At 31.7% G+C, this 18771-nt stretch overlaps 1 protein-coding gene and 1 long non-coding RNA gene across 2 annotated transcripts; one reads left to right on the forward strand and one right to left on the reverse strand.

Annotated features, from left to right (window-relative positions):
* The first annotated feature begins 4653 nt into the window (after positions 1-4653).
* LOC106443964 lies at positions 4654-7247 on the forward strand. Its single transcript, XR_001288128.3, has 2 exons — positions 4654-6902; positions 6969-7247. It is a non-coding gene; the product is annotated as an uncharacterized LOC106443964 (long non-coding RNA).
* Positions 7248-9298: 2051 nt separating this feature from the next.
* Positions 9299-17372, reverse strand: LOC106443963 (sodium transporter HKT1-like). The gene is made up of 3 exons (XM_013885503.3): positions 14719-17372; positions 11558-11788; positions 9299-11114 (listed from the first exon to the last, which is right to left on the reverse strand). The coding sequence occupies exons 1-3, from the start codon at positions 15792-15794 to the stop codon at positions 10910-10912; spliced, it is 1512 nt and encodes a 503-aa protein (XP_013740957.1). The 5' UTR covers positions 15795-17372; the 3' UTR covers positions 9299-10909.
* Positions 17373-18771: the final 1399 nt, after the last annotated feature.

An 18771-nucleotide genomic window follows, 5' to 3' on the forward strand; every position in this document is an offset into this window, starting at 1 on the left:
ACCTCTCTCTGGAACTATATTTCCTCTTGGTTATCCATTCATAAGTACCTTGTATTTCACCGATGTAACACACCTCATAATCCAGGTAATCCAAACCTCAGAGAACCCCATCTTTCGCATAACTGCCGCAATGAACGACCACTCCATTTTGTCATATGCCTTATTCATATCCGTCTTAATGGCCATCATTTTGTTTCTTCCGCTTGGTTTAGTTATTAGGGTATGAAACATTTCTTGGGCAATCATAATATTGTCTGAAATTTTTCTCCCATCAACAAAGGCTGACTGAGTTTCTGAAATTCTATTTGGTAGAACTTTTTTTAAATCTCTGGCATAAGACCTTAGAGATAATTTTGTAGCTGATGTTACATAAGCTGATGGGTCGAAATTGGGACATCTCATTGGGATTGTTCGTTTTTGGGATGAGGCAGATATTAGTATCATTCAATCCACTTGCCATCGATCCATCAAAACGAAATTGATTAACCATATGAGTTAAATCATCTTTTACAATATCCCAGAACTTCTGATAAAAGAGAGCTGTCATCCCATCTGGTCCAGGAGCCTTTTCTGGATGCATCGCAAAAAATGCTAATTTGACTTCCCATTCAGTTACCGGAGCTGTAAGATCACTATTTATCAACCCAGTAATCGATGTGGATACTTCTGAAAGCGCATCTGCTATATCTTCTGGGTTGGAGGATTCAAAGATCTGCCTAAAGTAACTAGTAGCAATGGCTACCAATCCTTCTTCGTCCTCAACAACATTTCCATTTGCATCTCTAAGCTGTATGATCTTATTCCTAGCTCTCCTCTGCTTTGTCAATGCATGAAAAAATTTTGTGTTTCTATCGCCTTCCCTCAACCAAAAGACTCGACTCTTTTGCTTCCAGAACATCTCTTCTGTCTTAAGAGCATCAGAGAGTTCCTTCACGGCTTCTGCTATTTCCTCAGTTGTCGCATCATCATTCGAATACAGCCCATCAACTTTCTCTTTAAGTTCCTCCACTAGTTTCTCTGAGTTCAAATTATACTCCCTCCTCCAGTGGCTCAAGGCTTTACGACAACTAGAAATATGCACCATAATATTTGCGTCGGGTGGGAGATCTGGAGATTTCCATACATCCTGAATTACTTGTCTCAGTTCCTCATTGTCCAGCCACCTTTTGTCAAATTTGAATTTCTTCGATTTTCTTATAGGTCTTGTGAGAATATCTGCTAGGATCGGCCGATGATCTGAACCCCATAGCCTCATATATTTTACAGCAGAATGAGAGAATTTCTTGTGCCAATCTTCATTTCTAACAGCTCTGTCGAGACGACATCTAACAGTTGATCCTCCCGCTCTCTTTCCCACCCATGATAGCATGTTCCCAGTAAATGGAAACTCTAGCATACCACAATCGCTAAACATCTGTCTAAAAGGTAGAAACGAGCTATCAGGGTGTTGTCTTCCTCCTTCTTTTTCATTATGACCTGTGATTTCATTAAAATTTCCTATCATAAACCAAGATCCATTTCTTGTTGTTGAGAAACGCGTAAGACGTTCCCAAACTTGTTTTCTTTGTTCTTGTACATAGTCTCCATAAACGAACGTCATAAAGACTTTTATTCCATCAATAACTGGCTCAATGTCAATCATTCTGTTATTCGAAAATAAAACATTAACTTGAAATTCATCCGTAAAAAGCAAAGCTAAACCTCCGCTGAGTCCAAGTGGCTCAACGGTAAATAAATGATCAAATCCTAAGTCGCCCTGAATGTTTTGCAACAACAGCCTTCTATTCTTCGTCTCAGAAAGGAACACAAGTCTTGGGCGATGCTTCTGACACATCTCTGTGAGGCGTCGAACTGTGAGGTCGCTCCCAACCCCTCGATAGTTCCAACTGATCGTCCTCATGGATGATGATTGGATGGGTTTTTGGAACCCATCGAACCACCATTCTTGTTTTCAGTTACTCTTTCCTTCTTTTTGCTGTTCCGATGCTGTCGTATCCTCTCAGGAACTATTGACCCAGGAGGCATAGCTGATCATGGTCTTGAAGATCCTCGACGAAGGAACTTTTCTTTTTTTGATTGAATGCCCAATGGGACATTCCTTCTATTACTACTCCTTGCGGACTTGCTTCCTTTTTTAAGCTCCTAAGTAGTTGAAGATGTAGCCAAAGTATAAGTATGCACATCTTCCATTGCAATAAGATCCTCTCCCAATAAATCATCTTCCTGCGCTTCACACTCCATCATACTGCCATCATTATTCCGATCCACTAACTCCATATCATTCAGAGCTCCAATAATTTGTTCATTCTCAAAACCATTTGCCTCCACTTGCAAACTAGAGGGAGAGAATGTGAGTGACCTTGGCGTACACTTGGCTCGGATAGTAACGTTGTCACCTTGAGCTGAAGTGACTCTGGATGGAGTTACAATGGTGCTCGCTAAACGTTTAGCTTTCTATACACCACCACTCTCTCGCTACAAGAAAAAAATTTAATTTCTGACCTCTAATTTCGTTAGGAAGTGGTCAGAAACACCCTAATTTGACCACTTTTTGACCACATAAGACCGTCAAAATACTCCATCAGAAAATGAATATGGTTAAAAAAATGGTCAGAAAATTTTGACCATATTATATGGACATAAATTTCGTCAGAAAACATATGTTACAAAATGGTCATAAATACTTGTCTATTTTCTGATTACTTTTGACCACTTGTTTATGTTGACTTTCTAACTATTTTAATATTTTATAAGGCTATCAATGTAACTAATTATAATAACATTATGGATATAGTAAAATTTAATGAAATTGAATAAATTTGAATTAAAGTTATCTGAAAAAAAAAAAAGAAATTTGGCATGATAAAAAACATACAAAAAAGTAACTCCACTCAAGAAAGAACTACACTTTGAACTGGTTGTTCTCAAATCCCAGACTCACTTCTACACAAGACACCAACAACTAACTTCTCGGTCGAAACACTGGTCTTTCTATATCCCTCTATCTCTATCTACACACATAGCCTTGTTTAACTTCTTTTGCAGTTGCTGTTTCCTTCCCTTCGTATGATCTCTATGTACATATACTCTGGGACAACAACCCAAGTTTGGATGTTGAATATGGACTTTCTGGAAATACACAAAGGAAATAGTTTGCATCTTGAATAATACTGTCGCATAAACAACAAAAAAAATCAATAAAAAAAAATTTACCAGGAACTCATCGCTAGGGGATATACTGGTCTCACTGATCTCTGGTTCTGAAGTTCCAGCTGGCTTTAGGTCATCAACTCCTATCCATTGACCTGTCACAAGGAAAAATAAACTGAATTAGCAAAGAAGAAAAAGATCAAGGAGAGAAATAGAAAAAGAAAAAAAAAGAGAAGAGAATGAGAAGAGGTTTGATGCGGCAGCTTGATAAGAAAACTGAATTTAAGAAAATGAAGAAAGAAGATTTGATATCTAGGTTAAATTAGAAACATTGTCAAAAAATGGTAAGGATGTTTTCAAATTTTTTTGACCACTTAATGACTATACTTAATGGTAAAAAATTTTAACCAATTTCTGACCATTTTTCCTATTCATCACAAAGTGGACAAATTAAGGTCACAATTATTTTTGACCATTGTTGTTGGTTACAAATGTGGTCAAATTTTCTGACCACTTATTGACGATATATTTTGGTTAAATATTTCTAACCAATTTTGGACCATTTTTGTTATTCATTAGAAAATGGACAAAATGAGATCACAATTATTTTTGACCATTTTTGTTGGACATAAATATGGTCAAAATGTGATATGTTTTCTTGTAGTGTCTCCTTACTCCCATTAGAATCGTCATTTCCCTGACCAGCCATTGAGCTTGTGGGATGTTCATATGGAACAATGCGATCCTCTGCCATCTGAGAAGCACCACCACAGTCACTTCTCACCTCCTTCCTTGGCTTATTTCTATAATAGTTTTATGTTGTCTTATAATATGAAAATATTTACCATTATATAAATTGATAACCGGTAAATAGTTGACTGACTATCAGAATCTACATGTGACTAAAAAATTGGCTTATCCACATGTGAATATCTTCAAAACAAATTTGAAGTCATTCTACTTCCTCTCCACATTTATCTCAAGTTGTGAACTCACATTCAATTGTCGATCTGGCCAACAAAGTTGGTTGTAAGATTTCTAAGACATTGCTGCACCACCAAGTGTAAAAACATATCCACTTTTGTGGATTTTGATCTTTACAGTCGGAAATCCAGTTAGCATCATTTTATCCTTTTAAAACATTCAGTTATTTACCACAGGCTTAGTACATAACTTTTAGTATAGCATCACTACTTTAATAATCTAGTTATAGCTTTCTAGTGTATATGATTTGGATTACTTGTGTAGTGACTAAATACATTAACTACATGTGATAGATCAGGGCTAATGCAGTTTGTTAAGTACATTAGACTTCTGATTACATGAGTATACTCCAATTATGACACCGCTTCACTTATATTTTTAATCAGGTGAAGGTTCAAGTATATGAGAGTTTTTGAATTCCCATTTTGAGTAGATTTTGAATATTTCAAGTATCATTTCAACATAATGAATTTAAGACAATATGATTCCTTGATTTTTTTTTAGTGATTTAATCCCTATAATGACATACATTAATTCCATATATTTCATATCAAACTTGCAACCCTAAATATTTTTAATTTGACTGATCATGTCTTTATTACTTTCAATTGAGCATTTGATCAACATACAAATAATGCAAATGTATCTGTGAAGAGTAATTTTGATGTATATGAACGTAGCACACTCATAAAGTTGAACTGTTTGACATCATAAGATGAACATGGCCAAAACATCCATGCCATTATTTTAGAATTTATTTTAGTTTGTATAATGACTTAACAAGTCTGTAGACTTTTCTTGTTATGGGACAACAAACCTTTTAGATTTTTTCATATAAATCTCCACTGCTCAATTACCATATAGAAAGGAAGTTTTAAAATCTATTTGATTGACTTTTAGATCTTGTAGTGCTACCCATCAACATTATGATTACATTTATTTTTGTTACCGGAGAGTAGGTTTGATATCACTTAAATTATCCTAAAAAGTGATTTTACTCTCTCAAATAAAAAGTTCAATTGTAGTACTTAGGGATCGAATTCACGTAGACTCTAGGATTACACAATAAATTTGTAGTTTTCAAATTAAAACTAGATGGTTATGATTAAAGCAGTAAATAAAACTAAGGGTTTGGTGAACAAGATAATTGTTCAGGTGATTGGTTTGAAAATCAACTTACACCCTAAGGCTTTTAATATCATGTACGATTTTTTGATAATATAGTTTGTTTTGCTATTACCGCTTCTATCGACGAATGTGCGCCTGGTGTAAATATTGCCCCAATGAAATTTCTTGATTCATTTTTAAGAAGAAAAAATACCAAGAAATTGTCACCATAACTCATTTTATATAACTAGATTCATGTTTATATAATTTTATATCATCAAATGATGTGCCGTAAGTATTTTTCTCTTTCGTTTGAGGTGACTGCATCTATTTCTTCACGAGTTCATTTTGGATTTATCTTCTTTTTTTTTCTGAAAATGTGACCACAAAGATGCATTTCTTGTTTCATGATTTATTAATATGGATATACAAAATCACAAACCAATAAGAACCACTATTGTATATATATCCACTAGTAAAAATCTTCCGCATAGCCACGGTAGTACCAGTGTAAAATTGTGGTTTATTTGAAAAAATCATTGTTTAGCCACGGTTAGCCACAATTTTTTTAAAAGCCACGATTATTCTTTTATAGCCACGATTCAGTCACTAAATAATCATGGTTATTTTAGTAGCCACGATTTAGCTACGAAATAACAGTGGCTAATCGTTAGCCACGACTCAGCCACTTTATTTTTGTGGCTATTTAGTTTTTCTATACCCTAAACCCTAAACTTCAAAATTAAATTATATATCCTATATACTAAAACCAAAATACAAATATAACATCTTTTCAAACTTTAAATATAAATGTTAAATTTAAATTCTAAATATAAATTTCTTTAAAATCCATTATAAATCTTAAACCTAAACCCTTAACTTAAACTTTACATACAAAAACCATAAATCTAATGTTTTCAAACCACAAACCTTATATCATACATTAAATCACAAATATTTAAATCTAATTAAACCCAAAATTTATATATTTCAAACTCTAAAAACATTTATACTTTCAATTATTTAATCTTAACATTTACATTTAATCCTTAATAAGTATACTCAAATCCTATTTCTCAAACTATAAACTCTATATTGTAAACATATATCATTAAACCATGAAGCATTATATCTTAAATTCAAAATATTGAAATTTAAATTGAAAATCTTATCAATTTTCTTTAGGTTATGCACTATAATCATAAGCTAACAACTAAATAATAAAAAGAAAAGAAATACTGAAATCTAATGCTAATTCCTAAACTAACTTCTCATTGGTCAAAAGAAGAAAGGAACGGATTACCCCCTGTTAGATCACAACCATTCATAAAGATCCATCGAACGGCCACAACTACACACGCTTTTTATTTTTATTTTTAATTTATTTTCTTCTTCCTTCTCTTCTCTCGTCTCTGATTTTTTTCTAGATCTAAGTTTCGTTTTCACACAGATCTCTCTACCGCTCACACATCTCTCCATCTCTGCTCACAGAAGAAACATCAATGCCTCTACTCACATATCTATGTTTGTCTCTTATCAGTTGTGTATGTATTTGATTTTGTTTTGATAGATGACAGAGACGGAGGTGGACTGCGACGGTAACGAAGATGGAGAGACATAGATGGCTGAGGAAGAAGACGCGACGGCAGGAAGAAGCGGAGGTGATACTGAATCTTTTTCGTATTTGCGTTTTTTAGATTTCGATTAATGTGTTTATTTTGTTTCAGATTTTTAAACTAGGAAGAAGAAGAAGGAGAAAAGACAAAGGAAGAAGAAGAAAAGCCAAGATGAAGCTTCGCTGGCTCCTTCCAGAGCCAATATTGAAGAAGATGAAGGTGGTGCGGTGGTGCGTGTATCACCGGCGACACGGGGGTGGGCTATCACCGGAGGAATGTTGCGCGTGGTTCATGGCCTGGTGCGCGTGGTGCTGTGCGAGGATATACATATATAATAAACATGTAATTTATAAGATTTTATATTTTATTAATAAATTATTTTATTTTTTATTCTTGTTTATTTTTTTTTATTTTTAATTTTAATAAAACCACGGTGAGATAGTGGCTAACCGTGGTTATTTGTTGTTCTGTTAGCCACGAAAAACAGCGTGGTAAAACCGTGGCTCGTAACCACGTTTAGCCACGGTTTTTTCAAGCCACGAGGCTATAGCCACGGTAAATTTCCAATCCATAAGCGTGGCTTATTTTTTTTGTAGCCACGTTTTTCTCTTCTATAGCCACTATATTTTTACTAGTGATCCAATGAAACTGCAATTCACATTTTTAAAACAAATTGTGACATGTTTAGGTGGTGGAATTGTGAGTTTTGCGAGACACACCCACACATTTAGGTATTTGTAAGGATGTACATACCTTTCTAACGCTCAAATGATGTTGTGTTAATTATTTAACAGTATTCTAAGGATTTAATTTGTGGTAAACAATGTTTCCCCCATATTTTTTAGGATTTAATATCACATTAATCACTTTTGAGGATTATTTTGTTTTGCTCTGCCACTATGTTAGATTCAGGTGAACACAGAGCAGTGGTTTAATGGATAATTTCATGTTCTTTGCATAACACATCAATTGTTCCATCATATTCACTTTCTCTATTACCTCTAATTATCTTTATAGTCATGTTGAGTAGGTTTTCAACTTCGATTGTGTACACATAAAGTTATTATGTCACCTGTCGTTTGAATATTCAAATTGCAACTTCTTATTGAGATTCATAAGAGTCTCCATTACATTTTAATTTGAGGTGTTGAATCTCTTCAACAAACCTGTTGATTTCCTAGGTTGAGATACAAATATATTATTTTCTTCTTGCTTACCAAGACCAAGAAAGAATTTTAGCAAACGATGTGTGCTATTTAAAACATCTTCATCATACTATTTTAAAATAAGCAAAAAAAAAATGAAGAGAATAGGTTCACTTTTATTTTTTTTAACTACTACTTTTGCAAAATAAGCTTCTCAAAAATACATTTTTGTGTTCAAACTTCTACCTAAAAATTGTTTGGTATATTCTTTTGTTCTTCTTTTCTGCCACATTATTTGGCAAAAACTTTCTATGTCTAGCAACCTTCCTTCCATCAAACAACTCATCAATTAATCAACTGAACAACTACCTTATTCACATTTATTTACTGATTATTTATTGCTTTATTATTCTATTGCCTAGCTTAATCATGACTTGTTTGAGTCTATTATGTGTCCATGCTCTCTGTAGATTCGATCCCTAAATATTACAACTGAATCTTTTATTTGAGAGAGTAAAGTCACTCCTTAGGATAATGTAATCAGATTCCGATTGACTAAAATGGTCTTTTATTGATAAGGGTTGATGGACTACAATGATACAATGAGAACGAAATATAACTTGAGAATGAGAGAGCTTGAGGTCGAGGTCGATGTGCTTGGCGTAAGTAGCTAGGGTTTCATGTGTCCTCTCTACTTTGGTCCTCCCTCGTCTTATAGCTACATGCTCTTCTGGAACCTCCTCAACTATCTAGAGATCCTCGGGATCTCGGTTTGACCGTGTCAATTTCCTCTTCTTCTTGCTAACGGGCTGGCTTCTTCGATATGAATCGAGGCTGTCTCTAGTCTTTAATCATTCTTGGCGCAATCATTAGCTGACCGAAATCAGGCCCAACAATAATCTTTACATGAAGACAGTCCAAATGGATGAACATTCTCAATTAGGATTGTCGTCCTATTGGTTCTATTCGTATAAGAAAATATTTCATGATTATTTGATTGAAATCTTTAATATATAAGTCGCTATATATATAACAAACCTTCTCAGAAATCACGTAAAGTCTTTTTAAACATTAATAGTTGTTCCCAAAAATCATCTAAGGCGTTTTTAAACTTTTAATAGTTGTTCCCAAAACTCGCCAAAATGTGTTCTCGAACATTGTTTTATCACAAATATTGTTTTTACTTCTTTTTTAGGAAAACGAGATCTCAAACCATTTAGAGACTATTGCATAAATCGTCTTCTAATACGATTCATCTTATAGATCAACACTTTTTGCACAATAGCTAAAGAGTGTTCACAATATTCAATCTGATTCATGTGATAAGCAGAGAACGGATTTATTGAGTGAAGATTGTAAAACCGCGAAAATCCTAATTGAAAATCACGAACGGAAAACATATAAAGCGACAAAATAAAGACTGAAAACGTTTAAGAAATCACAAGGAAATAGACGAATTCACGGAGTTAAGATTTGATCTCTTTCCTTAACTCAATAAATCACTTGTAATGTGTGACGGTTCATTACGATTTTTGAATCTCAGGATACAACCATGATGAAACTGTTTTGTAACACCCAAAAATAGAATCTATAAACTTTACTATTACGATATACTCTCGTGACACTTTCTGTAAGATTTTTAAAATATGTGGAGTATTACAAGATAATTATTAAAATACAAGCTAATTAAAAATCACCTTTTGAGTGTGAAATGTGACCTTTCCTATGATAAGGAAGGTCATGTTGTATTTTATAAGTTACTCATGATCAACCAGACATTCACGACAAAGTAAAACACAACGGGAAAAAACTCAAAAAACTATTTATGTTGAGAATAAAGCTATATTATAGATGTAACCTTGGTTTACATCAAAGCCCGATTAGTTCAAGACATCATGGTCCCTTACCGGTCAAGTAAACTGGAGAGATATTAAAAATGAATCGTTCAAAGCTGATAAATATTACCAGCTCAGATATAGTGAACTTTTCATTTGTACTCTCAATAGTTTTTTGTCTTAAATGTTTGAGTCTTATCTAGGAAGTTAACTTTTTCGAGTTGATGTTTCAAGCAATTTGGTTGCTGGAATGACCAATACTGTTTCCGGAGAAGCAGCTTAGACATCAAGGTTTGCCAATTCCATAGCGGGGAAGGCTGCAGCAGAGGACGAGCTCTCATGTACGACTAAGACTTAGGCGTAGACGTTGGGGTTGTAATTAAGGATGAGGCTTTGGGCTGACCATTCCCAGTGTGGGAACGACGAGGAGGGAGTTTTTGGGGGGAAATTTTTCTTGACCATACCGGTGGGAGGGAGCCGACGCTTAGAGATGCAACAGTGGAGGTGAAACAAATAGATCTCAGGTTTAGAGAGAAAACGTACCAGTGCGTGCAGCGTGACTCTTTGTTTCAGTATTAATTAATCAAATAGTTTAAAGCCAAAATTTCATAAAACCGTTTTGGAGTTTCAATTTTGGTTCATTTGGGAAGAGAAATCTTAGCCATAACCCAGACAGGATTTTAAAGTTTCCAAGACGAACTAGCCCAAATTTAAGTTCGGTATAACATTGGGATAAATTTATTAAAACAGAGAAAACCAAAATCCAAACCAAGCCAACGAGATTATCTAAATGCCTTGGCATATAAAACTAAATATTAGTGACTGGTTATGTTTTTTTTTTATTGTGAATATGACTGGTTATGTTCGTATAATATTATACATATAACTTTACTATATATGGATGTGAATAGAAAAAAAAACATTACTATATATATATGTTACATCAACGATAGAGAACTACAGACAAGCTTGTATACTACATTAACATAACACAAGAACAAAAACGGTAAAACTACAGACATACAAGATTAGTTGTATTATATAAATTACATATGTATATATATATATCATTTTATGGATAAAGTATCCATGGTCGACCCGATTTGGCTGTGAACTGCTTAAATCTACCATAAAACATTAATATTATAAGTATAAATTTTCCATTGGGACTCCATCGTCCAACAAACCCATAACTGGTGTCTTTACAGCTACCATTGTTGATGTCTAGGCGCCTTTCGCAGCTGTAACCGGTCGTGAACCCCACGTTTCCAAATGCGCTGCCATATGAATAATTTATTTGTTGTTTCAGCAATAATATTAGTTTTAATGGAGTGATATATTAGATATTATTGTATCTTATGATAAATGTTTTAAAAGATTTCTGCTTATATATAGCCGGCACAACAATTCATATAAAATACATAAGATCGTCTATACACGTGTTTAGAAACCCTCTTGTTAGTTAGTGGTAATTGTCATGTCTTTAAACCAAATGAAATAAATAGATATGCCAAAATAGATTTTTGCTAACTAAAATAGATTTTTTTTCTTATCTGTTATCAAGGATTTACAAATATATACTTTTCTTTTTGATTTTTATGTTAAATTTTATTATCCTAATAAAAAAGTGTATATTTTTGGTCAATAAGAACATTTGTTATCATATATAGATATAGTTACATGCTGTATATATATAAAACAAAACAGATAATAACTATACCTGATAACTTCGAGAGTGATGTTAAGGATGTTGAAATTGAGTGGATCTCGTCGTAGATTTTGGCTTTCAGTGATTGAAATAAAAAAGACGCATATTGCCAAAAACGAAAGTTGTGACACGAAGAATCCAGTCTTCTTTCTTTTCCCTTCATTTCCAGTATGACTCTCTACCTCTTCCTTATACTTCTCTATGGTGGTCAACGGCATAAACAACGTGTATGGAGGGAGATACCTAGTGAACGCAACGACATACTTAAATATTAGACACTATTTTTTTTTTTCATTAAATGATACTACTCTATTAAAATAAAACTATTCTAAAAAAATATAATGTCAAAAATTGTTGGACCAGTTTATTAATAATTTAATATGTTTTATTTAATATTTGCTTTAATCAGTTAATATAACTTTTAAAGAAAATCACAAAGTATATTCTTTTCTTATCCTCCATTTGCTGTTGAAATTTAAATATACTGGCATCTTCATTTACATATTTTAGCATACATAATTTATGTTACAACTTTTCTTGAATTATTTTGTAAAATAATATACACATGTAACCATTATAAAAAAAACACAGTGATATACATTGTCAAGTTTCATAAAACAGTGTAGTTCAAATAAAATTTTCAAGTATAGAATATCCAAATGTACACAACATTTAGAGATCTAACACGGATTAATATCTATAAGAATATAATCTCCACAAAATTATATAACTACTTTACTAACTTTTCACATATCTTCATCGTAAATATTGTTAATTCAAATATCTAAATAATTGCAAATATATTTTAAAAATATTATTTTTGAAACTATATCCAATATGGAACACAATAATATACACTCTAAAGAAGCATCAAATTTAATATCTATAAGAATATAGTCTCCACAAAATTATATAACTACTTTACTAACTTTTAATGATATTACCAATCAATATTGAAGATAATTGTCAAATATGAACGATTCCACCATATCTTCATCGTAAATATTGTTAATTCAAATATGTTTTAAAAAATATTATTTTTGAAACTATATCCAATATGGAACACGATATACACTCTAAAGAAACATCAAATTTACTACCACCATAATTTGTTTTCTTCCTAATTTTTTATTCTTACATACTTTAGGTGATACGGAGCTGGCCTTATAAACAAGCAAATAATGGTTTCTAGTTATGGTGGTAGATTGCTAACAAAAAAAAAATAGAAAACAAATTATGGTGGTAGATTGGACTATTAGACATCCTCCACTACCTTGAAGGGAGAATCTTATACGTAAATATAATATTATTATATACATATTGTGGTTAAGGGAAAACATATTCCCTAGACTATATCTGCGAAGTGATTTTGCGTGATTTTGCCACATGTGCTCTTTACAATCAATTTTACAAAATAATTATGACATGACTACTAAAATTGATGACATGGTTTCCGGAAAAATATGACATGGATAATTTCATTTAATGTTGATTTATATTTTTGGCAAATTTATTAGAATATGATAATAATTCATATATTACATTTAATATTGATATTTCTTTTTGGTAAATTTTTTTTAAATATGGTAATAGCTCATACATCATCTATAAAATAAATATATTCATATATAACATTTCAAATTTTGAAATATTATTATTTTTGTATAATTATAAAATTTGTATTACTAAAGCTTTCAAAAATTTAAATATCTAATCGTAAGATCATTATTTTTTTATATACAAATTTTATAAATATTGTTTATGCTAAATTTTTGATAATTATACAATGTTATATCATTTTTATTAGTTTTATACAAATTGATTTAGTATATATCAAATCTATATTAAATATTAGTAAGAAAATAGTAAAATCTATAATATTTAATAAAATTTATTTTTAAATATAAGTTAGATTAAAAAAAATTTAGTGCACATGGTGCTGAAAAAACACCTAGTACATATACTAAATCAGTAGTTTTGGGTGCACCACCCTCTCATAAGCGCATGATTAATAGACACGTGCTTGAATAATAAAATAAAGAATCACATTTTTTCCTTTTCAGTGAAAACGTATTAAAATTCATTGCCAGGAAAAGTTTGTTCCACTATATAAAAGGTGGCTAAATGATTTAATGGTAATCCAAACTATGTCAAATAATTTACAAAACATTAATAATTAATCAAAACAATCAGATTAAATTATTTATTTGCAAATTATAAAGAGAAAAAGACAAAAATAGCACTAAATCAAGTTTTTGTTCCCAAACTAGCACTCAAGGTCAAAAGTCACAAAAATAACACTTAATGTTTTATCAAAAATCACAAATTTAGGGTTTAGAGTTAAAGGGTGGGGTTTAGGATTTAGGGTTTAGGGTTTAGGGTTTAGAGTTTAGGGTTTAGGGTTTAGATTTTAGGGTTTAGGGTTTAAGATTTAGGGTTTAGGGTTTAGAGTTTAGGGTTTAGGGTTTAGAGTTTAGGGTTTAGAGTTTATGGTTTAGGGTTTAGGGTTTAGAGTTTGGGGTTTAGGGTTTAGAGTTGAGAAATGAGGTTTTGGGGATAAAATTTCAAATTTTGAAAAATAAAAAAAATTAAAATTTTCAAAGGATAAACTTAGAAAGGTGCTATTTTGGTCATTTTAGTTTTTTAGTGTTATTTTTGTGATATAAACTTTGAAATGTGCTATTTTGGAAATTTGCCCAATTATAAAGTATATATATATATATATATGTGTGTGTGTGTGTCAGTGTGTGCGCGTGTGTGTGTCATATATGCAATTAAATAACAGGAATTATATTTAAAATAAGACAGAAAGATACTATTTTCGCCTCTACTATTTCGCACCCAATTGCAACATGAGATTCACATAAATAGTCATGAATATTTTTCACCTCTTAATGAGCGGTAAATATAAGGATGAAGGGAAAATTAGTCTAAAATATAGATCAGCAGATCAGAAATAAGAACACTGAAAAATTAGAAAGTGGGAATATTGGGAAAGCACAAAAATATTTAAATTATCTAATCGAACTTTTGAAAGTATTTAATAAAATAAATGAGCAATTTGTTTCGACGTATTTGTTTTGATATGTTTTTTAATCGGTCCATTTGATTCTGCTGAATCATATATATATATATATATATATAGAGAGAGAGAGAGAGAGAGAGGAGCTCACATCATGACGATGAAGAGTACCAAGATGGCCGGGGATAGCGTAGAAAGGTCAACAATGTTTTCTCCAGTGTGTCTGGAATTCACCACTTGAAACAACGAACCAACCAACTTCTCGTACGGATTCATTCCTTCAAGAGACACAGAGTTCCATTCAAAGGTGCAGAAAACAAAAAACTGTATCATCGCAAACCCTAACACCGTCAAACCAAGAAGAGCACAAAGACGAAGGGAGAGTAAATGAGAGTATCCCATTGTCTTGTGATTCTTGAGAATGTAACCAAACTCCTCGCGCTTCGTGATCTTATCAAGCCCCCATATGAGCAAAAATAAGAAACAAGGAAACAATGTGTTTCCCATGAATACTTGAGGAATTAAGAGCCAGAGAAGACCCGAGTTCTTGCGAAAGATGACCATGTTCTCTTTTGTCGGGACAAACCCGCAGTTTCCAAAAGTGGAGACCGTTGTGAAGATGGAGAAGGTAACAGGTGAGATTTCTTTGGAACTAAGAACAACCTTCGCCGTCTTAACAAAGGTTACGTACACAAGAACTAAAACGGAGCCTGCTAGGTTTGTAACAAGATGATAACCAAGAACCACCGAGTACAAATACTTAGACGCCCTTTCATTGATCTGGCTAGGACGCTTAAGATGATCTGTAATATTCTCAAGGTCGCGACGCCGATCCTCTGTCGGAGGCTTTATATTTAAGGAGCCCATAAGATGTCTAATTTTGTTATGAGGAAAGACGAAGTTGCTAAAATGAGAGAAGTAGAGATCGAGAAAAGAAGTGAAGACTTCTCCACCGAGGAACATGAGGACAGTGATGATGATCAGTTGAGTATTGGAAAAGACCTCCATGTCAATGGTGGACATGGAAGATACAGTGATTGCGGAGACTGAAGTGAAGAAGAGATCCAAGTCATGAGGACGTGAAGTGGTTCTTGGCTTTGAGACCTTGAGTGCCAAGAACCCTAAAAGCGAAAAGGAAAAGAAGTAGAAGAAGTAGATGAAGAAAGGGGAACGAAAGTTAGCAAGTTGCAAACGAATTTTTGCTAATTTTGCCAGAACTCTCTCCATTTTATTTTTATTTTAGGATCGGTTTAGGAATTTATCATGGGGCATAGGTTATATATATACTAGATGATAACCCGCGCGAATGCGCATAGTGAATTTTTTATACTAATGTTTATTCATTAATTAGATTTAACATTTTGCAATACTACAATCTTTATCGATTGAAAAATGACGAATAGAAATATTGATCTCTTAAATGTATTATCGTTATTGAAAAGTGAACGTATTACAACTCATTTTAGTTATTTTTAAGATTTCATATGCACAAAATAAAATAAAATTTTGCGGGTGACAAAATCACAAAAACCAGATATGCAATTTTGATTGTAAAATGACAAAAGGGGATTATGTTTTCTGCTCTCGATTTGTTTACTATTGAATCTCCATAAGTGATTTCATTTTTTATCTCTATAAAATTGTGTTTTCGTTTATGTTTCATTGATATGTGTTTTGTTTCTTTTTTTTTAACTTCTTCTATGAATTCGGTGAATTACATAAGTGTCAGTTTAAAAAAATAGTCATCTGTAAAAAAATAATTTCACTCCATATATATATATCTAAGAATGAAAATTTTGAAAAAAATAAATTCTATTCACAGTTTAGTGTTCAAATGTAATATAACAAGATGTTATAGAATATAAGTGCAAATTCGAAATATAAATATCTGTCTACTATATATTCATCAGTTCGGTCTAAAAATCATCTAATTATAAAACAACAACTTATTTTATTAACCTACGCTTTTGAAGGTTAGTTATTTAAGAGACGCTTCTGAGGTTTAGTTATTTAAGAGTACAATTGGGAAACTCTCATGTATCATGGAAGCCGAAGAAGCAGGATGTATTCTAGAGAGATGGATTTGTATTGTACAGACGGTTCATATCGGAGCTAATCTTATGTTTCATGAGCATAAAACATGTAGAGTTAGACTATTACTTTATTAGAGATGACATAAAAACTGAAATCGTTCGAACAAAGTATATATCCGTACCACGGTACAGTTGGCAAATGTTTTTTTTCAAAATACTTGTTGGCCGTCCTTTCCATACACTATAATTCAAGTTGAACATTTGTGATCTTCATGCTCTATTTAAAGGAGGATATTAAGAGATATATCATATTTAGTTTATTGTTAGTTAGATTGTATTCTTATTATTAGGATTATGTTCTTATATATACGATTGCTAAGAATGTTTGTAAATTTTTTGAAAGCAATAAGATAATTCTTTTCCAGAACTTTAAAATGTTTACCTAGTTTATTATTTAAGGGACACAATCACACACAAAAACTGAGTGAAACTTACATCTTGTATAAATATTTAAACTTTATTATATTTCTTCGTAGAGTTGTGGTAGTTTTCTTTTAAAGAGAGAAAGTTATGGTCGTTGATATAAATATCCCATGTATATTAACGGAGTATCATTTAAAAATTTGTAACCTTAAATTGTACTAATCAAAAAGAAATACTATTTAGGTGTCCTTTAATTAAGATGTCAATTTATCTTACGTGGTAGCTTAAGAATCAATTGAAAAAAATGTTGGTCCAAATCCAATTACTAGAAAACACTATATTAACCAAAAAAAAAAAAACGTGAACTCTTTTCTTAAATAAAAGCTACAGAATTATCTAATAATATTAACATATATATGACAATTAATGATTATGAAAAATAAATAGCTGATAACAATTTTTTGCATCTTTCTTCAGTTTTTTTTTTAAATTTTATATTATTAAAAAAATAAACAATCACATTAACCATATAATAAAAAATTAGATTTTTTCTTATATGTTATATTTTGAAGTTTTTAAAATGACTTTAAATTATAAAAATGAGGAAATCTTATATGTTATATTTAAATTTTTTTAAAATGAGTTTAAATTAAAAAAATGAGGAAATCTTACATGTTATATTTTTCTTATATGCTATATTGTTTTTTTATATTTTTTATTTTGAATTTTTTAAAACGATTTTAAACTACAAAAATGTAAATTTTTCTTAAGCATACGACTAAAATCAATAAAATGACATGTATCAATTCGATGGTTGATCTGAAACCTTTCAAAACCATATGGAAGATAAATGTCAAAATAATTCAACTTACTGTTTACTTTTTTCAGGAATGTGTTCGGTGGAAAAAAGTAAAGTTTTTGTGTCGTAATTTTTTAATGTCCAATCCGATCAACCCCTGATATATTAATTATAGTTTAGTTCTACAATTTTTAATAAAAATTGATCCGGTCCATCGAATAAAAATTATATAATAACAACAAAAACATTTTATATGTATAAATAAAATGATTAAATATATAATTTTTTTATAATATATTTAAATAAATTCACCCTTCACAACGCAGATCTTATCTTCGTTTAAATCTAAAAGGTGAGTTGAATGATAGGTTTGTAGGAAGGGGACCACTGATCTAACACTAAGATTTGAATTGATAAAATATTTAAATCTTGATGTATCAAATCACTGATGTTTTTGTTTTGTATAAATAATTTTTTTGACGACAACGACAAAAAAAATGTTTTATACAAATTAGGGTTATTTTGATGAGAGAATATATTGAAAAAAATATTAGATTTGTATTAAGAGGGTAAAGAGAGATAGGAAGAGAAAAGAGTAGCGAAGGGGTGAAAATGATTTTATTTTATTTTTTGTCATCAAAAACAGACTCATACTGACTCTGTGAACCACACCGGGAGATCCCGGTCCATGTGAACGATGAAAGACGGTTGTTTCCTGATACTGCGTGCTAGGCTATCCGCCGTTGAATTTTGCGTCTTTGGTACATAGATGATCTTTGATCTAATGAAACTCTCTCTCAGGTTCTTGATATCTTCCAAATAATTTGCAAATGCTGGTCTTTCTTCTAGTTCTGAAACCATCTTCACCAATTGAGAACAATCCGTTGCAAACGTAACCTTAAATTGACGTAAATTTTTCATGCATTCCATTGCCCATAATAAAAAGCTT

This window comes from Brassica napus, chromosome C9 (genome assembly GCF_020379485.1).
Source record: "Brassica napus cultivar Da-Ae chromosome C9, Da-Ae, whole genome shotgun sequence".
Taxonomy (NCBI): domain Eukaryota; kingdom Viridiplantae; phylum Streptophyta; class Magnoliopsida; order Brassicales; family Brassicaceae; genus Brassica; species Brassica napus.

What these genes read in the sequence shown, in the direction of transcription:
- LOC106443963 (XM_013885503.3), bottom strand. Translation starts at nt 15,794, where the DNA reads ATGGAGAGAGTTCTGGCAAAATTAGCAAAAATTCGTTTGCAACTTGCT. An exon ending in GTACTCTTCATCGTCATGAT is followed by an intron (nt 11,789 to 14,718) that starts GTGAGCTCCTCT and finishes TGCGTTCACTAG; the next exon opens with GTATCTCCCTCCATACACGT. An exon ending in ATCACTCTCGAAGTTATCAG is followed by an intron (nt 11,115 to 11,557) that starts GTATAGTTATTA and finishes TTCATATGGCAG; the next exon opens with CGCATTTGGAAACGTGGGGT.